This window comes from Cyanistes caeruleus, chromosome 37 (assembly GCF_971803275.1).
Source record: "Cyanistes caeruleus chromosome 37, bCyaCae1.hap1.1, whole genome shotgun sequence".
Lineage (NCBI taxonomy): Eukaryota > Metazoa > Chordata > Aves > Passeriformes > Paridae > Cyanistes > Cyanistes caeruleus.
Genome location: NC_141738.1, coordinates 1,639,044 through 1,663,028, shown reverse-complemented (window position 1 = coordinate 1,663,028; position 23,985 = coordinate 1,639,044). Strand labels below are relative to the sequence as shown.

The 23,985-nt window shown below is 43.5% G+C and overlaps 1 protein-coding gene across 1 annotated transcript; it reads right to left on the bottom strand.

The window, feature by feature from the left end:
• Window positions 1–39: 39 nt before the first annotated feature.
• On the bottom strand, window positions 40–23,921 carry COPS6 (COP9 signalosome subunit 6). The gene is made up of 10 exons (XM_086871852.1): window positions 23,762–23,921; window positions 20,622–20,744; window positions 18,627–18,758; window positions 15,031–15,119; window positions 13,488–13,550; window positions 12,685–12,732; window positions 10,267–10,381; window positions 7,934–8,026; window positions 4,884–4,984; window positions 40–1,455 (listed from the first exon to the last, which is right to left on the bottom strand). The coding sequence occupies exons 1-10, from the start codon at window positions 23,889–23,891 to the stop codon at window positions 1,315–1,317; spliced, it is 1,035 nt and encodes a 344-aa protein (XP_086727978.1). The 5' UTR covers window positions 23,892–23,921; the 3' UTR covers window positions 40–1,314.
• Window positions 23,922–23,985: the final 64 nt, after the last annotated feature.

The window sequence follows — 23,985 nt, the reverse complement described above, 5'->3', positions numbered from 1 at the left end:
AAAATTCCATTTTTTCCCAGAAAAAAATTCCCAAATTCCTTTTTTTCTTGAAACTCAACTTTATTGACCCAAACCCGGCGCCGATCCCGGGGAATTCCGGGAATTCTGGGGGGGATTTTGGGAATTTTGGGGCCATTTTAATCAATTTTGGGTCAATTTTTATCAATTTTGGGTCATTTTTATCATTTTTGGGGCCATTTTTATCAATTTTGGGGCCATTCCTGAGGATTTTGGGTCAATTTCTCTGAATTTTGGGGCTTTCTGTGGCCCTGGGTCAATTTTGGGGCCATTTTTATGAATTTTGGGTTCTTTCCTGGCCGTTCTGATGCCGTTTTTGTGCATTTTGGGTCCATTTTTCTGGATTTTGGGTCGATTTTTATGGATTTTGGGTCTGTTTTTGTGCCTTTTGGGTCCATTTCTGTCATTTTGGGTTCATTTCTGTGGATTCCGGTGCCGTTTTTCCGTCTGGGGCCATTTTTGGGTCGTTTTTGTCCATTTTTGGGTCATTTTGGGCCATTTTTGGGCTGGTCTTGGGTCATTTTTGGGCTGTTTTGGGCTGTTTTTGGGCAGGTTTTGTGTCTTTTTTGTCCATTTTTGTCCGTTTCTGTCCATTTTTGTGTCTTCTTTGTCCATTTTTGCTTCGTTTCTGTCCATTTTTGGGCTGTTTCTGTCTGTTTCTGTCCGTTTTTGTCCACGTTTGTGTCGTTTCCGTCTGTTTTTGTCACATTTTTATGTCATTTCTGTCCGTTTTTTTCCATTTTTGTCCCATTTTTGTCCCATTTTTCTGTCCATTTCTGTCTTTGTCCATTTTTGGGTCATTTTTGTCCATTTTTGGGCCATTTCTGTCCATTTCTGTCCGTTTTTGTCCATTTTTTGTCCATTTCTGTCCGTTTTTCTGTCCGTTTCTGTCCATTTTTGTGTCACTTCAGTCCATTTTTGTCCGTTTCCGTCCATTTCTGTCCATTTTTGCCCGTTTCCGTGCGTTTTTCTCCCGTTCCCGCCCATTTTTGTGTCGTTTCTGTCCATTTTTGTCCGTTTTTGCCCGTTTCCATGTGTTTTTGTGTCGTTTCTGTCCCATTTTTGCCCGTTTTGTCCCGTTTTTCTCCCGTTTTCGGCCGGTTCCCGTGGGTTTCGGTGTCGTTTTTGCCCGTTTTCTCCCGTTTTTGCCCGTTCCCGTGCGTTTTTCCGCCGGTTCCCGTGGGTTTCGGTGTCGTTTTTGCCCGTTTTTGCCCGTTTTTGCCCGTTTTTGCCCGTTTTTCTCCCGTTTTTGCCCGTTTTTCTCCCGTTTTTTGCCCGTTCCCGTGCGTTTTCGTCTCAGAAGAAGAGCCCTCGCATGCGGCGCCCGATGCCCTGCCGGTCGTAGAGCACGTTGAATTTGTTGACGAACTGGTTCATGGTGTTGCAGGTTTTGGTGATGGTGCCCAGGTACGCCATCAGCCCCACGTCGTTGCATTGCTGCCAAAAAAAACACCCGAATTTGGGGTTTTTCCGAAAAAATTGGGAGTTTTGGGGGGTTTTTACTAAAAATTTGGGATTTTTTGTGGAAAAATTTGGGGGTTTTTCCTAAAAAATTTGGGGTTTTTGGGGGTTTTTCCTAAAAAATCTGGGGTTTTTTGTGGAAAAACTTGGTATTTTTGGGGGGTTTTTACTAAAAATTCGGGAATTTTTTGGGTTTTTCCTAAAAATTTAAGGGTGTTTGAGAAAAAATTTGGGAATTTTTGGGGGTTTTTCCCAAAAAATTTGGGAGTTTTGGGGTTTTTTACTAAAAATTTGGGATTTTTTGGGGTTTTTACTAAAAAATTTGGGGTTTTTTGTGGAAAAATTTGGGATTTTTGGGGGTTTTTCCCCAGAAAGTTGGGATTTTTTGGGGGTTTTCCTAAAAAATTTGGGGTTTTGTGGAAAAATTTGGGGTTTTTTGGGGTTTTTACTAAAAATTTGGGAATTTTTTGGGTTTTTCCTAAAAAATTTGGGGTTTTTTGTGGAAAAATTCAGGATTTTTTGGGGGGTTTTTTACTAAAAATTGAGGAATTTTTTGGGTTTTTCCTAAAAATTTAAGGGTGTTTGAGAAAAAATTTGGGAATTTTTGGGGGTTTTTCCCCCAAAATTTGGGATTTTTGGGGTTTTTTACTAAAAATTTGGGATTTTTTGGGGTTTTTACTAAAAAATTTGGGGTTTTTTGTGGAAAAATTTGGGATTTTTGGGGGTTTTTCCTCAGAAAGTTGGGATTTTTTGGGGGTTTTCCTAAAAAATTCGGGTTTTTGTGGAAATATTTGGGATTTTTTGGGGTTTTTACTAAAATTTGGGATTTTTTGGGGGGGTTTTTACTAAAAAATTTGGGTTTTTTGTGGAAAACTTTGGGATTTTTTGGTGTTTTTCATAAAAAATTTCGGTTGTTTTGTGGAAAAACTTGGGGTTTTTTTTGGGGTTTTTACTAAAAATTTGGGAATTTTGGGGTTGTTCCCGAAAAATCTGGGAATTTTTGGGAGTTTTCCTAAAATATTTGGGGTTTTTTTGTGGAAAAATTCGTGATTTTTTTGAGTTTTTCCTAAAAATTTGAGTTTTTTTGTGGAAAAATTTGGGGTTTTTTGGGGTTTTTCCTAAAAAATTTGAGTTTTTTTGTGGAAAAATCTGGGATTTTTGGGGTTTTTCTTAAAAAATCTGGGGTTTTTCCCCAGAAAGTTGGGATTTTTTGGGGTTTTTCCTAAAAATTTGGGGGTTTTTTTGGAAAAATTTGGGATTTTTGGGGGTTTTTCTTAAAAATTTGGGAATTTGAGGTGTTTTTCCTAAAAATTTGGGAATTTTTTGGGGTTTTTCATAAAAAATCTGGGTTTTTTTGTGGAAAAACTTGGGATTTTGGGGGTTTTTCCTAAAAATTTAGGGGTGTTTGTGGAAAAACTTGGGAATTTCGGGGGCATTCCCAAAAAATATGGGAGTTTTTGGGGGTTTTCCCCAAAAATTTGGGATTTTTTGGGGTTTTTACTAAAAAATTTGGGGATGTTTGTGGAAAAATTTGGGAATTTTGGGGGGTTTTACTAAAAATTTGGGAATTTTGGGGGCATTCCTGAAAAATTTGGGAATTTTGGGGGGTTTTTCCCCAGAATTTGGGGGTTTTTGTGGAAAAATTTGGGGTTTTTTTGGTTTTTCCTAAAAATTCAGGAATTTTGGGGGGTTTTTCCTAAAAAACTTGGGTTTTTTTGTGGAAAAATTTGGGATTTTTTGGGGGTTTTCCTAAAAAATTTGGGATTTTTGGGGTTTTTCTTAAAAAATTTGGGTTTTTTTTGTGGAAAAATTTGGGAATTTTTGGGGGTTTTTCCTAAAAATTTGGGATTTTTGGGGGTTTTTCCTAAAAATTTGGGAATTTTTGGAGGATTTTGGGTGGATTTTTGGGGTGGATTTGGGGTATTTTGGGTGTATTTTTAGGTTTATTTTGGGGCATTTGGGGTGTATTTTTGGTGAATTTTTGGGGTATTTGGAGTGAATTTTGGGGTATTTGGGGTGAATTTTTGGGGTATTTGGGGTGTGTTTTTGGGGTGAATTTGGGGAGTTTTAGGCTGTATTCAGGCTGTATTTTTGGGGAATTTTAGGGTATTTGGGGTGTGTTTTTGGGGTGAATTTGGGGTATTTTGGGCTGTATTCAGGCTGTATTTTTGGTGAATTTTTGGGGCATTTGGGGTGTGTTTTTGGGGTGAATTTGGGGTGTTTTGGGCTGGTATTTGAGGGTATATTTTGGGGTATTTGGGGTGTGTTTTTGGGGTGAATTTGGGGTATTTTGGGTTGTATTCAGGCTGTATTTTTGGTGAATTTTTGGGGTATTTGGGGTGTGTTTTTGGGGTGAATTTGGGGTGTTTTGGGCTGTATTTTGGGGTGAATTTTTGGGGTATTTGGGATGAATTTTTGGGGTATTTAGGGTGTGTTTTTGGGGTGAATTTGGGGTGTTTTGGGCTGTATTTTTGGTGAATTTTTGGGGTATTTGAGGGTATATTTTGGGGTATTTGGGGTGTGTTTTTGGGGTGAATTTTTGGGGTATTTTGGGTGAATTTTTGGGGTATTTTTGGTGAATTTTTGGGGTATTTGGGGTGTGTTTTTGGGGTGAATTTGGGGTGTTTTGGGCTGAATTTTTGGGGTATTTGAGGGTATATTTTGGGGCATTTGGGGTGTGTTTTTGGGGTGAATTTGGGGAGTTTTGGGCTGTATTTTGGGGTGAATTTTTGGGGTATTTGGGATGAATTTTTGGGATGAATTTGGGGTGTGTTTTTGGGGTGAATTTGGGGTGTTTTGGGCTGTATTTTGGGTGAATTTTTGGGGCATTTAGGGTGTGTTTTTGGGGTATTTGAGGGTGAATTTGGGGTGTGTTTTTGGGGTGAATTTGGGGTATTTTGGGCTGTATTCAGGCTGTATTTTTGGTGAATTTTTGGGGCATTTGGGGTGTGTTTTTGGGGTATTTGAGGGTGTATTTGGGGTGTGTTTTTGGGGTGAATTTGGGGTGTTTTGGGCTGGTATTTGAGGGTATATTTTGGGGCATTTGGGGTGTGTTTTTGGGGTGAATTTGGGGTATTTGGGGTGTGTTTTTGGGGTGAATTTGGGGAGTTTCGGGCTGTATTCAGGCTGTGTTTTTGGTGAATTTTTGGGGTATTTGGGGTGAATTTTTGGGGCATTTGGGGTGTGTTTTTGGGGTATTTGAGGGTGTATTTGGGGTGTGTTTTTGGGGTGAATTTGGGGTGTTTTGGGCTGGTATTTGAGGGTATATTTTGGGGTATTTGGGGTGTGTTTTTGGGGTGAATTTGGGGTATTTTGGGCTGTATTCAGGCTGTATTTTTGGTGAATTTTTGGGGCATTTGGGGTGTGTTTTTGGGGTGAATTTGGGTTATTTTGGGGCCCCTCACGTCGTAGAAGTCGGTTTTGAACTTGTCGGTGCTGAGCACGGGCAGGCAGTGGCAGAGGGCGCAGGCCTCGCGCAGGATCTCGTGGTTGAACGGAACCTCCCCTGCAAATTTGGGGCAAAAAAACCCAAAATTGGGATCCGGGGACCCCGCGGGAAGGATCGGGGACCCCGAAAACCCCCAAAACCCCCCCAGAAAACCCAAAAAAACCCCAAAAACACCCCAAAAACACCCCAAAAAAACCCCAAAAACCCCCCAGGAAAACCCCAAAAACACCCCAAAAAAACCCAAAACCAACCCCAAAACCAACCCCAAAATCCCCCCCAAAAAACCCAAAACTGCCCCAAAAAAAACCCCAAAAAACCCCAAAACCAACCCCAAAACCACCCCCAAAATCAACCCCAAAAAACCCAAAACCAACCCCAAAATCCCAAAAAACCCAAAACTGCCCCAAAAAAACCCCAAAAAACCCAAAACCAACCCCAAAATCCTCAAAAACCCCCCAAAAAATCCCAAAACCAACACCAAAATCCCCAAAATCAACCCCAAATTCCCCCAAAAAACCCAAAACTGCCCCAAAAAAAACCCCAAAATCAACCCCAAAAACACCCCAAAAAACCCCCAAAAAAACCCAAAACCAACCCCAAAAAACCCCAAAACCAACCCCAAAATCCCCAAGAAACCCCAAAAAATCCCAAAACCAACACCAAAATCCCAAAAAACCCAAAACTGCCCCAAAAAACTCCAAAACCAACCCCAAAACCAAAATTAAAATCCCCAAAAATCAATAAAAAAACCCTAAAAATCCAAATTAAAATCCCCCAAAAATCCAAATTAAAATCCCCAAAAAATCAAATTAAACCCCAAAAAAACCCAAATTAAAATCCCCCAAAAATCCGAATTAAAATTCCCAAAAAATCAAATTAAACCCCAAAAAATCCAAATTAAAACCCCTAAAAACCCAAATTAAAATCCCCAAAATCCAAATTAAACCCCAAAAAAACCCAAATTAAAACCCCCAAAATCTAAATTAAATCCCCAAAAACCCAAATTAAATCCCCAAAAACTCCCTAAAAAACCCCCAAAAATCCAAATAAAAATCCAAAAAAAATCCAAATTAAACCCCAAAAAATCCCTAAAAAAAACCCTAAAAACCCAAATTAAAATCCCCCAAAAACCCAAATTAAAATCCCAAAAACCCAAAATAAAACCCCCAAAAAATCCAAATTAAACCCCAAAAAATCGTTAAAAAACCCCTAAAAACTCATTTTTTTTCCCGTTTTTTCCCCCGATCCCGCCGGGATTTTGGGGATTTTGGGGATTTTGGGGATTTTGGGTGAATTTCCGGGATTTTGGGGCATTTTGGGGCTGTTTTGGGGTTTCTCACCGGCCTCGGCGGAATCCAAATTAAACCCCAAAAAAATCCAAATTAAATCCCAAAAAAACCCAAATTAAAATCCCCCAAAAATCCAAATTAAAATCCCCAAAAAATCAAATTAAACCCCAAAAAATCCAAATTAAAACCTTTAAAAACCCAAATTAAAATCCCCAAAAATCCAAATTAAATCCCCCCAAAAAATCCCTAAAAAACCCCTAAAAACCCAAATTAAATCCCAAAAAAAAAATCCCAAAGAAACCCCTAAAAATCCAAATTAAACCCCAAAAAAACCCAAATTAAACCCCAAAAAATCCCTAAAAAACCCCCAAAAAATCCAAATTAAATCCCAAAAACCCCAAATTAAATCCCAAAAAAATCTGGAAAAAATCTGGAAAAAATTCCCCAAAAATCCAAATTAAACCCCCCAAAAAATCAAATTAAACCCCAAAAAAATCGCTAAAAAACACCTAAAACCTCATTTTTTTTCCCGTTTTTTTCCCCCGATCCTGCCAGGATTTTGGGGATTTTGGGGATTTTGGGGATTTTGGGTGAATTTCCGGGGTTTTGGGGCATTTTGGGGCTGTTTTGGGGTTTCTCACCGGCCTCGGCGGAATCCAAATTAAACCCCAAAAAAATCCAAATTAAATCCCCCAAAAACCCAAATTAAAACCCCAAAAAAATCCCTAAAAATCCCTAAAAAATCCAAATTAAAATCCCCCAAAAACCCAAATTAAAACCCCTAAAAACCCAAATTAAAATCCCCAAAAATCCAAATTAAACCCCCAAAAAATCCAAATTAAACCCCCAAAAAATCCAAATTAAAACCTTTAAAAACCCAAATTAAAATCCCCAAAAATCCAAATTAAATCCCCCCAAAAAATCCCTAAAAAACCCCCAAAAATCCAAATTAAAATCCAAAAAAAATCCAAATTAAACCCCAAAAAATCCCTAAAAAAAACCCTAAAAACCCAAATTAAAATCCCCCAAAAACCCAAATTAAAATCCCAAAAACCCAAAATAAAACCCCCAAAAAATACAAATTAAACCCCAAAAAATCGTTAAAAAACCCCTAAAAACTCATTTTTTTCCCGTTTTTTCCCCTGATCCTGCCAGGATTTTGGGGATTTTGGGGATCTTGGGTGAATTTCCCGGATTTTGGGGCATTTTGGGGCTGTTTCGGGGTTTCTCACCGGCCTCGGCGGAATCCAAATTAAACCCCAAAAAAATCCAAATTAAATCCCCCAAAAACCCAAATTAAAACCCCTAAAAACCCAAATTAAAATCCCCAAAAATCCAAATTAAACCCCCAAAAAATCCAAATTAAACCCCAAAAAATCCAAATTAAAACCCCCAAAAACCCAAATTAAACCCCAAAAAATCAAATTAAACCCCAAAAAATCCAAATTAAACCCCCAAAAAATCCAAATTAAACCCCAAAAAATCCAAATTAAAACCCCTAAAAACCCAAATTAAAACCCCTAAAAATCCAAATTAAACCCCCCAAAAAATCAAATTAAACCCCAAAAAACCCCTAAAAAAACCCCAAAAACTCCGTTTTTCCCCCCGTTTTCTCCCTGGGATTTGGGGAATTTGGTGGAATTTGGGTGAATTTGCTGGGATTTGGGTGAATTTCCGGGATTTTGGGGCATTTTGGGGCTGTTTCGGGGTTTCTCACCGGCCTCGGCGGCGCGCACGTACTCGAGGATGAGGCGCACGCGGCTGTGCAGCATCTTGATGGCGCTGTGCTGGGCAATCAGGTGCTCTGCCACTGGATTTGGGGGAAAATCCCGGGATTTTGGGAAAATTCCAGAGTTTGGGGAAAATCTCAGGGTTTTGGGGACAATTCCGGGGGTTTTGGGGCTTTTTTGGGGGGAGAAATCCCGGAATTTAGGGAAAATTCCAGGGGTTTTGGGGCTTTTCTGGAGGAGAATTCCTGGGATTTTGGGGGATTTTTGGGGAGAATTTGGGGATTTTTGGGGAGAAATCCAAGGATTTGGGGAAAATTCCGGGGGTTTTGGGGATAATTCCCGGGATTTTGGGGCTTTTCTGGGGGAGAAATCCCGGGATTGATGGCGCTGTGCTGGGCGATCAGGTGCTCTGCCACTGGATTGGGGAAAAATCCCGGGATTTTGGGAAAATTCCACACTTTGGGGGGAAATCACGGGATTTTGGGAAAATTCCAGAGTTTGGGGGGAAATCCCGGGATTTGGGGAAAATTCTGGGGGTTTGGGGAAAATTCCAGGGGTTTTGGGGCTTTTCTGGGGGGGAAATCCCGGGATTGATGGCGCTGTGCTGGGCGATCAGGTGCTCTGCCACTGGATTTGGGGGAAAATCACGGGATTTTGGGAAAATTCCAGAGTTTGGGGAGAAATCCCGGGATTTTGGGAAAATTGGGGAAAAATCACGGGATTTGGGGAAAATTCCAGAGTTTGGGGGGAAATCCCGGGATTTGGGGAAAATTGGGGGGAAATTCTGGGGATTTTGGGCTTTTCTGGGGGAGAAATCCCGGGATTTGGGGGTTTTTTGGGGGAGAATTCCTGGGATTTTGGGGAGAAATCCTGGGATTTGGGGAAAATTCCGGGGGTTTTGGGGTTTTTTTGGGGGAGAATTCCCAGGATTTTGGGAAAATTCCGGGGATTTTGGGGCTTTTTTCGGGCAGAAATTGGGGGATTTTGGGGTTTTTCTGGGGGGGAAATCCCGGGATTTTGGGGAAAATTCCACACTTTGGGGGGAAATCCCGGGATTTGGGGACAATTCCGGGGGTTTTGGGGCTTTTCTGGGGGGGAAATCCCGGGATTGATGGCGCTGTGCTGGGCGATCAGGTGCTCTGCCACTGGATTGGGGAAAAATCACGGGATTTTGGGAAAATTCCAGAGTTTGGGGGGAAATCACGGGATTTTGGGAAAATTGGGGGAAAATCCCGGCATTTCAGGTGTAAAATCCCAGATTTTGGGTGCAAACCCCGGGATTTCGGGTGTAAAATCCCAGATTTTGGGTGCAAACCCCGGGATTTCGGGTGTAAATCTGTGGATTCAGTAAATTTCGGGTGTAAATCCCAGATTTTGGGTGTAAATTCCCAGATTTTGGGTGGAAATCCCCGGGATTTTGGGTGTAAATTCCCAGATTTTGGGTAGAACTGTGGATTTCGGGTGTAAATTCCCGGATTTTGGGTGGAAATCCCCAGATTTCAGGTGTAAATTCCCAGATTTCGGGTGTAAAATCCCGGATTTCGGGTGTAAATTCCCGGATTTCGGGTGTAACTGGGTGGATTTTGGGTGTAACTGGGTGGATTTCGGGTGGAAATTCCCAGATTTTGGGTGCAAACCCCGGGATTTTGGGTGTAAAATCCCGGATTTTGGGTGCAAACCCCGGGATTTCGGGTGTAAATCTGTGGATTCAGTAAATTTCGGGTGTAAATCCCAGATTTTGGGTGTAAATTCCCAGATTTTGGGTGGAAATCCCCGGGATTTTGGGTGTAAATTCCCAGATTTTGGGTAGAACTGTGGATTTCGGGTGTAAAATCCCGGATTTCGGGTGTAAATCCCCGGATTTTGGGTGTAAATTCCCGGATTTCAGGTGTAAATTCCCAGATTTCGGGTGTAAAATCCCGGATTTCGGGTGTAAATTCCCGGATTTCGGGTGTAAATCCCCGGATTTCGGGTGTAAATCCCCAGATTTTGGGTGTAAATCCCAGATTTCGGGTGTAAATTCCCAGATTTTGGGTGTAAATTCCCAGATTTCGGGTGTAACTGGGTGGATTTTGGGTGTAAATTCCCGGATTTTGGGTGTAAATTCCCAGATTTTGGGTGTAAATCCCCGGATTTTGGGTAGAACTGTGGATTTCGGGTGTAAATTCCCAGATTTCGGGTGTAAATCCCAGATTTTGGGTGTAAATCCCCGGATTTTGGGTGCAAACCCCGGGATTTCGGGTGTAAATCTGTGGATTCAGTAAATTTTGGGTGTAACTGGGTGGATTTTGGGTGTAAATCCCGGGATTTCGGCTCTCACCGGTGCTGTTCTCCCCTCCGCCCGTCGCCGTCATCCTGGCCACGTGATCCACCCCGATCCTCTCGGCCTCCTCGGTGGCCAGCGTGTAGGGCAGCTCGGCAAACAGCATGGTGGCCTGGGGAAATTCCCAAAAAATCCCAAAATTCCCCAAATTCCCAAAATTCCCGACCCCAAAAACCCCCGGGGGAAAAATCCCGGGGAGAAAAGGGCTCAGAATGGCCAAAAAATGATAAAAATCTATAAAAATGGGGAGGGGTTTGGGATAAAATGGCCCAAAAATGGGAGAATTGGACACAAAATTCCCCAAAATTCCCCAAATTCCCGAAATTCCCGGGTCAAAAATTCCCAGGGGGAAAAATCCCGGGGAGAAAAGGGCTCAGAATGGCCAAAAAAATGATAAAAATCCATAAAAATGGGGAGGGATTTGGGATAAAATGGTCCAAAAATGGAAAAATTTGGATCCAAAATTCCCCAAAATTCCCCAAATTCCCAAAATTCCCGGCTCAAAAATTCCCAGGGGGAAAAATTCCGGGGAGAAAAGGGCTCAGAATGGCCAAAAAATGATAAAAATGGGGAGGGATTTGGGATAAAATGGTCCAAAAATGGGAGAATTGGACCCAAAATTCCCAAAAATTCCCAAATTCCCGAAATTCCCGACCCCAAAAACCCCCAGGGGAAAAATCCCGGGGAGAAAAGGGCTCAGAATGGCCAAAAAATGATAAAAATCTATAAAAATGGGGAGAAATTTGGGCTGAAATGGTCCAAAAATGGAAAAATTTGGATCCAAAATTCCCCAAAATTCCCAAATTCCCAAAATTCCCGGCCCCAAAATTCCCAGGGGAAAAATCCCGGGGAGAAAAGGGCTCAGAATGGCCAAAAAATGATAAAAATCCATAAAAATGGGGAGGGGTTTGGGAGAAAATGGCCCAAAAATGGGAGAATTGGACCCAGAATTCCCCAAAATTCCCCAAATTCCCAAAATTCCCAAAATTCCCGGCCCCAAAAACCCCCGGGGGAAAAATTCCGGGGAGAAAAGGGCTCAAAATGGCCAAAAAATGATAAAAATTTAACTCAAAATATCCCCAAAAAAACCCAAAATCCCAGGAAAACTCCCCAAAATTCCATAAAAAACCAAAAAAAATTCCATAAAAAAACCCAAAAATTCCATAAAAAATCTCCCAAATTTTCATAAAAAATCCAAAAAAATTCCATAAAAAACCTCCCAAAAAATCCCCAAAAATTCACAAAAAATCCCAAAAATTCCATTAAAAATCCCAAAAAATTCCATAAAAAACTCCCAAAAAATCCCCCAAAATTCCATAAAAAACCCCCAAAAATTCCGTAAAAAATCCCAAAAAATTCCTTAAAAAACCCCCAAAAATTGCATAAAAAACCCCAAAAAATTCCTTAAAAAGCCCCAAAAAATTCCTTAAAAAACGCCAAGAAATTCCTTAAAAAACCCCCAAAAATTCCATAAAAAACCAAAAAAAATTCCACAAAAAATCCCAAAAAATTCTTTAAAAATCCCCCAAAAATTCCATAAAAAATCCCCAAAAATTCTATAAAAAACCCCCAAAAATTCCATAAAAAATCCCCAAAAATTCCATAAAAAAACCCCAAAAATTCCATCAAAAATCCCCAAAAATTCCATAAAAAACCCCAAAAAATTCCATAAAAAACCCCCAAAAATTCCATAAAAAATCCCAAAAAAATTCCATAAAAAATCCCCAAAAATCCATAAAAAATCCCCAAAAATTCCATTAAAAACCCCAAAAAATTCCATAAAAAATCCCAAAAAATCCCCAAAAATTCCATAAAAAATCCCCAAAAATTCCATAAAAAAACCCCAAAAATTCCATAAAAAAACCCCAAAAAATTCCATAAAAAATCCCCCAAAATTCCTTAAAAAATCCCAAAAAAATTCCATAAAAAACCCCCAAAAATTCCATAAAAAACCCCAAAAAATTCCATAAAAAATCCCCAAAAATTCCTTAAAAAACCCCCAAAAATTCCATAAAAAACCCCAAAAAGTTCCATAAAAAATCCCCAAAAATTCCATAAAAAACCCCAAAAAATTCCATTAAAAACCCCAAAAAATTCCATAAAAAATCCCCAAAAAATTCCATAAAAAACTCCCCAAAAATCCCTCAAAATTCCTTAAAAAATCCCAAAAAATTCCATAAAAAAACCCAAAAAATTCCATAAAAAAACCCAAAAAATTCCATAAAAAATCCCAAAAAAATTCCACAAAAAACCCCAAAAAATTCCATAAAAAATCCCAAAAAATTCCATAAAAAACCCCCAAAAAATCCCAAAAAAATCCCAAAAAAATCCCCAAAAATCCCCAAACCCCCCAAAATCCCCCCAAAGTCCCGGAATTCCCGGAATTCCGTGGAATTCCCGGATTTCTGCCCTCACCTCTCCGTTGATGATGTCGATCACGGACTCGAAGACGCTCACGGGGAGCTGGGGGGGGAGGGGAGGCGTCAATCCCCGATTTTGGGCACCCAAAAATTGGCAAAAGGGGAGGAAAATTGGGATTTTCCCCAAAATTTGGGGTTTTTTCCCAAAAATTTGGGTTTTTTCCCCAAAAATTTGGGGTTTTTTCCCAAAAATTTGGGGTTTTTTCCCAAAAATTTGGGGTTTTTTCCCAAAAATTTGGGGGTTTTTCCCAAAAATTTGGAGTTTTCCCCCCAAATTTTGGAGTTTTTCCCCCAAATCTTGTGGTTTTTTCCTCAAAGTTTGTGATTTTTCCCCCAAAATTTGTAATTTTTTCCCCAAATTCTGAGTTTTTTCCCCCAAATTTTGTGGTTTTTCCCCCAAATTTTGTGATTTTCCCCCCAAATTTTGTGGTTTTTTCCCCCAAAATTTGAGTTTTTTTCCCAAAATTTGTGATTTTCCCCCCAAATTTTGGAGATTTTTCCCCAAATTTGTGATTTTTCCCCCAAATTTGTGATTTTTCCCCCAAATTCTGAGTTTTTTCCCCCAAAATTTGTGGTTTTTTCCCCAAATTTTGTGATTTTTCCCCCAAAATTTGAGTTTTTCCCCCAAAATTTGTGATTTTTCCCCCAAATTTTGGAGATTTTTCCCCAAATTTGTGATTTTTCCCCCAAATTTGTAATTTTTCCCCCAAATTCTGAGTTTTTCTCCCAAAATTTTGTGATTTTTCCCCCAAATTTGTGGTTTTTTCCCAAAATCCCCGTTTTTCACCCCAAACTCACGTCGGTGTGTTTGGTCATGGGGTTCAGTTTCAGGAACAGGGGGCTCTCGATGATCTCACAAACCTGCCCCAAAAAAACCCCAAAAATTCCCAAAATCTTCCCAAATTCCCGCTGGAAACTTCGGGGAATTCCCAAAATTCCCAATTCCAGCGGAAATCCGGGAAAAATTCACCCAAAATCCCCCAAAATCCCCCAAAAAACGCCCAAAAAAACCCCAAAAATTCCCAAAATCTTCCCAAATTCCCGCTGGAAACTTCGGGGAATTCCCAAAATTCCCAATTCCAGCGGAAATCCGGGAAAAATTCACCCAAAATCCCCCAAAATCCCCCCAAAATCCCCCCCAAAACGCCCAAAAAACCCCAAAATCCACAAAAAATTCACCCAAAATCCCCCAAAAATCCCCCAAAAACGCCCAAAAAACCCAAAATCCACAAAAAAATCCCCCAAAATCCCCCCCAAAACGCCCAAAAAAACCCAAAATCCCCCAAAAATCCCCCCCAGGACCCCCAAAAAAACCCAAAATCCACAAAAAATCCCCCAAAACCCCCCCCAGGACCCCCAAAAAAACCCAAAATCCCCCAAAAATCTCCCCCAAAACGCCCAAAAAAACCCAAAATCCACAAAAAATCCTTCCAGGATCCCAAAATTCCCCCAAAATTCCCAAAAATCCCTTGGAAATCGCCCAAATTCTCCCCAAAATCCCAAAAATTCCCCCAAAAAAACCCCAAAATCTCCCAAAATTCCACCCAGGAAGCCCAAAAATTCCCAAAAACCCTCAAAAATTCCCAAAATCCCTCAAAAATTCCCAAAATTCCTCCCAAAACTCCCCAAAAAATCCCCCAAATCCCTCCCAAACTCCCAAAAATTCCCAAAATTCCCCTTGAATTCCCAAAAAAAACCCCAAAAAAATAAAAAAAACCCTTAAATCCCCCCCAAAAATTCCAAAAAATTCCTGAAAATTCCCCAAAATTCCCCAAAATTCCCAGAAATTCCCAGAATTCCCAAAAACCCATCAAGTCCCTCCCAAACTTCCCAAAATTCCCCTCGAATTCCCCAAAAAAAACCCCAAAAAATTAAAAAAAAACCCTTAAATCCCCCCCAAAAATTCCAAAAAATCCCCAAAAATTCCCCAAAATTCCCAGAAATTCCCAGAAATTCCTCAAAATTCCCAAAAATCCCCCGAAATTCCACCCAGGACCCCCCAAACTGCCCAAAATTCCCCTCAAATTCCCAAAAAAACCCCCCAAAAATCCCCATAATTCCCCTTAAATCCCCCCCAAAAATTCCCAAAAAATCCCCAAAAATTCCCAGAATTCCCCAAAATTCCCCAAAATTCCCCAAAATCCTTCAAGTCCCTCCCAAACTCCCCAAAATTCCCCTCAAATTCCCCAAAAAAACCCCAAAAAATAAAGAAAAAAACCCATAAATGCCCTCCAAAAATTCCAAAAAATTCCCCAAAAATTCCCAAAAATTCCCAGAAATCCCCAAAATTCCCAGAAATTCCCGAAAATTCCCGGAATTCCCGGAATTCCGGGGTTCCCACCTGTTTGTGGACGTGGATGTCGGCGGGCTCGGGGGGCCCCCCCATCGTGTACCAGCCCAGGAATTCCAGGTCCTTGAACACCTGCTTGACTTTTTTGGGATAAAAAAGGGAAAAATCCCAGGATTTGGGGGGGTTGGGAAAGGTCAGGAATCCGGGGAATTGCACCCAAAAAATTCCAGGGAATTGCCAAAAAAAATCCCCCCCAAAAATTAAAAAATTCCCTGAAATTTCTCAAAATTCTCCTCCCAAAATTCCCAGAAATTCCAAAAAAATTCCCCTTAAAATTCCCAAAAATTCCCCCCCAAATTCCCAGAAATTCCCCAAAAATTTCCCCCCAAATTCCCAGAAATTCCCCCAAAAATTCCCTGAAATTCCTCCAAAAATTCCTCAAAATTCCCCCCAAAATTCCCAGAAATTCCCCAGAAAATTCCCAGAAATTCCCCAGAAAATTCCCAGAAATTCCCCAAAAATTCCCCTCAAAATTCCCAGAAATTCCACCCAAAAATTCCCAGAAATTCCCCCCAAAATTCCCAGAAAATCCAAAAAAATTCCCAGAAATTCCCCCCCAAAATTCCCAGAAATTCCCCCCAAAATTCCCAGAAATTCCCCAAAAATTCCCAGAAAATTCCCCCAAAAATTCCCCAAAAATTCCCCCCAAAATTCCCAGAAATTCTCCCCCAAAATTCCCAGAAATTCTCCCCAGAAATTCCCAAAAATTCCCCTCAAAATTCCCAGAAATTCCCCCCAAAATTCCCAAAAAATTCCCAGAAATTCCCCCCAAAATTCCCAGAAATTCCCCAAAAATTCCCCCCAAAAATTCCCAAAATTTCTCCAAAAAATCCCCCCCAAAAATTAAAAAATTCTTTGAAATTCCTCAAAATTCTCCTCCCAAAATTCCCAAAATTTCCCCAAAAAATCCCCCCAAAAATTCAAAAAAAATCAGAAAAAAATCCGAAAAAAAATCCAAAAAAATCCCAAAAAATTCCCAAAAAATTCCTAAAAATTCCTGGAGTTCCTACTCACACTGCTCCTCCTTGGTGTAGCAGCTCTCTTTGTTGATGACCTCAAAACCCAAAACAAATCCCCCAAAATCCCCAAAAAAATCCGAAAAAAATCCAAAAAAAATCCGAAAAAAATGAAAAAAAAATCTGAAAAAAATCCAAAAAAATTCCCAAAAATTCCCAAAAAATTCCCAAAAATTCCTGGAATTCCTACTCACACTGCTCCTCCTTGGTGTAGCACTACTCCTTGTTGATGAGCCTCCAAACCCTAAATAAATCCCCCAAAATCCGAAAAAAATCCCAAAAAAATCTGAAAAAATTCCCAAAAATTCCCAAAAATTCCTGGAGTTCCTACTCACACTGCTCCTCCTTGGTGTAGCACTACTCCTTGTTGATGACCTCAAAACCCAAAACAAATCCACCAAAAAATCCCCAAAAAAATCCCCAAAAAATCCGAAAAAAATCCAAAAAAAATCCAAAAAAAATTGAAAAAAATCCAAAAAAATTCCCAAAAAATTCCCAAAAAATTCCCAAAAATTCCTGGAATTCCTACTCACACTGCTCCTCCTTGGTGTAGCACTACTCCTTGTTGATGAGCCTCCAAACCCAAAACAAATCCCCCAAAAAATCCCCAAAAAAATCCCCAAAAAATCTGAAAAAAATCCAAAAAAAATCCGAAAAAATTCCAAAAAAATTCCCAAAAAATTCCCAAAAATTCCCAAAAATTCCTGGAGTTCCTGCTCACACTGCTCCTCCTTGGTGTAGCACTACTCCTTGTTGATGAGCCTCAAAACACAAAACAAATCCCCCAAAATCCCCAAAAAAATCCGAAAAAAATCCGAAAAAAATCCGAAAAAAATGAAAAAAAAATCTGAAAAAATTCCCAAAAAATTCCCCAAAATTCCCAAAAAATTCCCAAAAAATTCCCCAAAATTCCCAGGATTCTCACACTGCTCCTCCTTGGTGTAGCACTACTCCTTGTGGATGAGCCTCCAAACCCTAAACAAATCCTCCAAAAAATCCCCAAAAAAATCCCCAAAAAATCCGAAAAAAATCTGAAAAAAATCCCCAAAAAATCCAAAAAAATTCCCAAAAATTCCCAAAAAATTCCTAAAAATTCCTGGAATTCCTGCTCACACTGCTCCTCCTTGGTGGAGCACTACTCCTTGTCGATGACCTCAAAACCCAAAACAAATCCCCCAAAAAATCCGAAAAAAATCCAAAAAAAATCCAAAAAAAATCCCCAAAAAATCCAAAAAAATTCCCAAAAATTCCCCAAAAAATTCCTAAAAATTCCTGGAATTCCTGCTCACACTGCTCCTCCTTGGTGTAGCACTACTCCTTGTTGATGACCTCAAAACCCAAAACAAATCCCCCAAAATCCCCAAAAAAATCCCAAAAAAATCCCAAAAAAATCCCAAAAAAATCCAAAAAAATTCCCAAAAATTCCCCAAAAATTCCCCAAAAATTCCCTGAATTCCCAGGATTCTCACACTGCTCCTCCTTGGTGTAGCACTACTCCTTGTCGATGAGCCTCCAAACCCTAAACAAATCCTCCAAAAAATCCCAAAAAAAATCCCCCAAAAATCCGAAAAAAATCTGAAAAAAATCTGAAAAAAATCCAAAAAAATTCCCAAAAATTCCCAAAAATTCCCAAAAAATTCCTAAAAATTCCTGGAGTTCCTGCTCACACTGCTCCTCCTTGGTGTAGCACTACTCCTTGTTGATGAGCCTCAAAACACAAAACAAATCCCCCAAAAAATCCCCAAAAAAATCCCCAAAAAATCTGAAAATAATCCAAAAAAATTCCCAAAAATTCCCAAAAAATTCCCAAAAATTCCTGGAATTCCTACTCACACTGCTCCTCCTTGGTGGAGCACTACTCCTTGTTGATGACCTCAAAACCCAAAACAAATCCCCCAAAATCCCAAAAAAATCCGAAAAAAATCCCAAAAAAATCCCAAAACAATCCCAAAAAAATCCCAAAAAAATCCAAAAAAATTCCCCAAAATTCCCCAAAAACTCCCGGAATTTCCAGGATTCTCACACTGCTCCTCCTTGGTGGAGCACTACTCCTTGTGGATGAGCCTCAAAACCCAAAACAAATCCCCCAAAATCCCCAAAAAAATCTGAAAAAAATCCCAAAAAAATCCAAAAAAATTCCCAAAAATTCCCAAAAAATTCCCAAAAATTCCTGGAGTTCCTGCTCACACTGCTCCTCCTTGGTGGAGCACTACTCCTTGTTGATGACCTCAAAACCCAAAACAAATCCCCCAAAAAATCCCAAAAAAATCCGAAAAAAATCCAAAAAAAATCCCCAAAAAAATCCCAAAAAAATCCCCAAAAAATTCGAAAAAATTCCCAAAAATTCCCAAAAATTCCTGGAGTTCCTACTCACACTGCTCCTCCTTGGTGGAGCACTATTCCTTGTTGATGACCTCAAAACCCAAAACAAATCCCCCGAAATCCCCCAAAAAATCTGAAAAAAATCCCAAAAAAATCTGAAAAAAATAAAAAAAAAATCCGAAAAAAATCCAAAAAAATTCCCAAAAAATTCCCAAAAATTCCCAAAAAATTCCTGGAATTCCTACTCACACTGCTCCTCCTTGGTGTAGTAGTACTCCTTGTCGATGAGCACGTGGCCCCCCGAGGTGTGGGCCAGCAGCTCGAAGGAATTCATCACCTCGATGTTCCGGCCCTCCTGGCGCCCGATCAGAGCCCCGATCACTGCGGGGGGAAACGGGGGGGATTGGGGGTCCTGGGGGAATTTGGGGGGTTTGGGGAGGGTTTGGGGGGTCCTGAGGGGGATTTGGGGGGTCCTGGGGGGTTTAGGGGAGGATTTGGGGGGTCCTGGGGGGAGTTTGGGGGGTCCTGGGGGGATTTGGGGGGTCCTGGGGGGATTTGGGGAGGATTTGGGGGGTCCTGAGGGGGATTGGGGGGTCCTGGGGGGGTTTGGGGAGGATTTGGGGGGGGGCCTGAGGGGGATTTGGGGGGTCCTGGGGGGGTTTGGGGAGGGTTTGGGGGCTCCTGGGGGGGATTTGGGGGGTCCTGGAGGGGTTTGGGGGGTCCTGGGGGGATTTGGGGGGTCCTGGGGGGATTTGGGGAGGATTTGGGGGGTCCTGGGGGGGTTTGGGGGGTCCTGGGGGGGATTGGGGGGTCCTGGGGGGGTTTGGGGAGGATTTGGGGGGGGCCTGAGGGGGATTTGGGGGGTCCTGGGGGGATTTGGGGAGGGTTTGGGAGGTCCTGGGGGGGATTGGGGGGTCATGGGGGGGTTTGGGGAGGATTTGGGGGGTCCTGAGGTGGTTTGGGGTGGGGGTTGAGAGGATTTTGGGGGGTCCTGGGGGGGGTTTAGGGGGATTTGAGGGGAGTTCAGGGGGTCCTGGGGGGGTCCTGGGGGGGATTTGGGGGGTCCTGAGGGGATTTTGGGGGGTCCTGGAGGGGTTTGGGTGCCCGATCAGAGCCCCGATCACTGCGGGGGGAAACGGGGGGGGATTGGGGGTCCTGGGGGGGTTTGGGGGGTCCTGAGGGGGATTGGGGGGTCCTGGGGGAGATTTGGGGGGTCCTGGGGAAGATTTGGGGGGTCCTGAGGGGATTTGGGGAGGGTTTGGGGGTTCCTGGGGGGGTTTGGGGGGTCCTGGGGGGGTTTAGGGGGATTTGAGGGGAGTTTGGGGGGTCCTGAGGGGGTTTGGGGGGGTCTTGGAGGGCATTTTGGGGATCCTGGAAGGGATTTTGGGATTCTGGATGGAATTTTGGGGATCCTGGATGGGATTTTGGGATTCTGGATGGAATTTTGGGGATCCTGGATGGGATTTTGGGATCCTGGGAAGGATTTTGGGGTTCCTTGAGGTAATTTTGGGCATCCTGGGGGTGATTTTGGGGATCCTGGGGGTGATTTTGGGGATCCTGGGGTGATTTGGAGATCCTGGAAGGGATTTTGGGATCCTGGAAGGGATTTTGGGGATCCTGGGGGTGATTTGGAGATCCTGGAAAGGATTTTGGGATCCTGGGAAGGATTTTGGGATCTTGGAAAGGATTTTGGGGATCCTGGAAAAGATTTTGGGATACTGGATGGAATTTTGGGATACTGGATGGAATTTTGGGGTTCCTTGAGGTAATTTTGGGGATCCCTGAGGTCATTTTGGGGATCCTGGGGGTGATTTTGGGGATCCTGGAAGGGATTCTGGGATTCTGGGAAGGAGTTTGGGATCCTGGGAAGGATTTTGGGGTTCCTTGAGGTAATTTTGGGGATCCTTGAGGTAATTTTGGGGATCCTGGGGGTAATTTTGGGGTTCCCTGAGGTAATTTTGGGGTTCCCTGAGGTAATTTTGGGGTTCCCTGAGGTAATTTTGGGGTTCCCTGAGGTAATTTTGGGGTTCCCTGAGGTAATTTCGAGGTTCCCTGAGATAATTTTGGGGTTCCCTGAGGTAATTTTGAGGATCCTGGGGGTGATTTTGAGGCACCAGCATCTCCCGGCAGAACCCCCCGAGTCTCTTTTGGGAACTCTTTGTGAAGCTGTGACCGGAATTCTGGGAATCGTTGGGAATTGCGGGGAATTGCGGGGAATGGCTGAGGGGTTTTTTGGGATCTCACCCTGCCCGTTCCGGCCCTCCTGGGAGCGCAGTCGGATCCAGTGGTCGGAGATGTTGAGGATGACCAGGGGGTGCAGAGCCACGGAAACGCTGCCGGTCACTCCTCCGGCCATCACCTGCGCCACTGCCGGGCCACATTCCCGGGATTTGGGGACAATTCCCCAAAATTCCCGGGGGTTTGGGGCCATTCCCCAAAATTCCCCAGGATTTGGGGCCATTCCCGAAAATTCCCGGGGGTTTGAGGCAATTCCTGAGGGTTTTGGGGCAATTCCCGGGGGTTTTTGGGGTCGTTCCTGGAGGGTTTGGGGTCATTCCCAAAAATTCCCAAAGGATTTGGGGCCGTTCCCAAAAATTCCCAAAGGATTTGAGGCAATTCCCCAAAATTCCCCAGGATTTGCGGCCATTCCAGAAAATTCCCGGGGGTTTGGGGACATTCCTGAGGGTTTTGGAGCAATTCCTGAGGGTTTTGTGGCCATTCCCAGGGGTTTTTGGGGTCGTTCCTGGAGGGTTTGGGGTCATTCCCAAAAATTCCCAAAGGATTTGGGACAATTCCCGAAAATTCCCCAGGGTTTGGGGCCATTCCAGAAAATTCCCGGGGGTTTGGGGACATTCCTGAGGGTTTTGGGGCCATTCCCGGGGGTTTTTGGGGTCGTTCCTGGAGGGTTTGGGGTCATTCCCAAAAATTCCCAAAGGATTTGGGGCAATTCCCAAAAATTCCCCAGGATTTGGGGCCATTCCAGAAAATTCCCGGTGGTTTGGGGCAATTCCTGAGGGTTTTGGGGCAATTCCTGAGGGTTTTGGGGCCATTCCCGGGGGTTTTTGGGGTCGTTCCTGGAGGGTTTGGGGTCATTCACAAAAATTCCCAAAGGATTTGGGGCCATTCACAAAAATTCCCAAAGGATTTGGGGCTGTTCCCAAAAATTCCCGGGGATTTGGGGCCATTCCAGAAAATTCCCGGGGGTTTGGGGCAATTCCTGAGGGTTTTGGGGCAATTCCTGAGGGTTTCTGGGGTCGTTCCTGGAGGGTTTGGGGTCATTCCCAAAAATTCCCAAAGGATTTGGGGCCGTTCCCAAAAATTCCCAAAGGATTTGAGGCAATTCCCAAAAATTCCCGAGGATTTGGGGCCATTCACAAAAATTCCCAAAGGATTTGAGGCAATTCCCAAAAATTCCCAAAGGATTTGAGGCCGTTCCCAAAATTCCCGGGGGTTTGGGGCAATTCCTGAGGGTTTTGGAGCAATTCCTGAGGGTTTTGTGGCCATTCCCAGGGGTTTTTGGGGTCGTTCCTGGAGGGTTTGGGGTCATTCCCAAAAATTCCCAAAGGATTTGGGACAATTCCCGAAAATTCCCCAGGGTTTGGGGCCATTCCAGAAAATTCCCGGGGGTTTGGGGACATTCCTGAGGGTTTTGGGGCCATTCCCGGGGGTTTTTGGGGTCGTTCCTGGAGGGTTTGGGGTCATTCACAAAAATTCCCAAAGGATTTGGGGCCATTCACAAAAATTCCCAAAGGATTTGAGGCAATTCCCGAAAATTCCCCAGGATTTGGGGCCATTCCAGAAAATTCCCGGGGGTTTGGGGACATTCCTGAGGGTTTTGAGGCAATTCCCGGGTTTTTCGGGGCAATTCCCGTGGGTTTTTGGGGCTGTTCCCAAAAATTCCCGAGGATTTGGGGCCATCCACAAAAATTCCCAAAGGATTTGAGGCAATTCCCAAAAATTCCCAAAGGATTTGGGGCCATTCCCAAAATTCCCGGGCATTTCAGGCAATTCCTGAGGGTTTTGAGGCAATTCCTGAGGGTTTTGGGGCAATTCCTGAGGGTTTTGGGGCCATTCCCGGGGGTTTTTGGGGTCGTTCCTGGAGGGTTTGGGGTCATTCCCAAAAATTCCCAAAGGATTTGGGGCCATTCCCCAAAATTCCCGGGGGTTTGGGGCAATTCCCCAAAATTCCCCAGGGTTTGGGGCCATTCCCAAAAATTCCCGGGGGTTTGGGGACATTCCTGAGGGTTTTGGGGCCATTCCCGGGGGTTTTTGGGGTCGTTCCTGGAGGGTTTGGGGTCATTCCCAAAAATTCCCAAAGGATTTGGGACAATTCCCGAAAATTCCCCAGGGTTTGGGGCCATTCCAGAAAATTCCCGGGGGTTTGGGGCAATTCCTGAGGGTTTTGAGGCAATTCCTGAGGGTTTTGAGGCCATTCCCGGGGGTTTTTGGGGTCGTTCCTGGAGGGTTTGGGGTCATTCCCAAAAATTCCCAAAGGATTTGGGGCCGTTCCCAAAAATTCCCAAAGGATTTGAGGCAATTCCCAAAAATTCCCGAGGATTTGGGGCCATTCCCGAAAATTCCCAAAGGATTTGAGGCCGTTCCCAAAATTCCCGGGGGTTTGGGGCAATTCCTGAGGGTTTTGGAGCAATTCCTGAGGGTTTTGGAGCAATTCCTGAGGGTTTTGTGGCCATTCCCAGGGGTTTTTGGGGTCGTTCCTGGAGGGTTTGGGGTCATTCCCAAAAATTCCCAAAGGATTTGGGGCTGTTCCCAAAATTCCCGGGCATTTGAGGCAATTCCTGAGGGTTTTGAGGCAATTCCTGAGGGTTTTGGGGCAATTCCTGAGGGTTTTGAGGCCATTCCCGGGGGTTTTTGGGGTCGTTCCTGGAGGGTTTGGGGTCATTCCCAAAAATTCCCAAAGGATTTGGGGACATTCCCAAAATTTCCCACCAGTTTGGGGCCATTTCCAGTGGTTTTGGGGCAATTCCTGAGGGTTTTGGGGCCATTCCCGGGGGTTTTTGGGGTCGTTCCTGGAGGGTTTGGGCCCATTCCTGAAAATTCCCGGGGATTTGGGGCAATTCCTGAGGGATTTGGGGCCATTCCCGGTGGTTTTGAGGCAATTCCCGGTGATTTTGAGGCTCTCCCTGGGATTTTTCCCCTCACGATTTGTCCCTTCCCGGTGCCGTTCCCGTTATTCCCGGTGTCATTCCCGTTATTCCCGGTACCATTCCCGCCGCTCCCGCCGCTGCCTTCCCCACCCCCCGTTATTCCCGGGGCCATTCCCGGTGATTTTGAGGCTTTCCCTGGGATTTTTCCCCTCACGATTTGCCCCTTCCCGGCGCCGCTCCCGTTAACGCCGCCGCCCTTCCCGCTGCCCCCGCCCTCACCTGCCCCATCCACCTCCATCCCGCCGTTGTTCCCGGTGTTCCCGGTGCCGTTCCCGGCGCTCCCGGGGCCCCCCCCGCTCCCGGCGCCTCCTCCGCAGGAGCCGCCGCCTCCCGGCGCCGCCGCCGCCATCTTGGCGCCTTCACCGGGCAAGCGTAGGGGAGGAGGGGGCGGAGCTGGAACAAAACGCGATTTGATTGGACAACGCCCCGAAGGGGCGGAACCT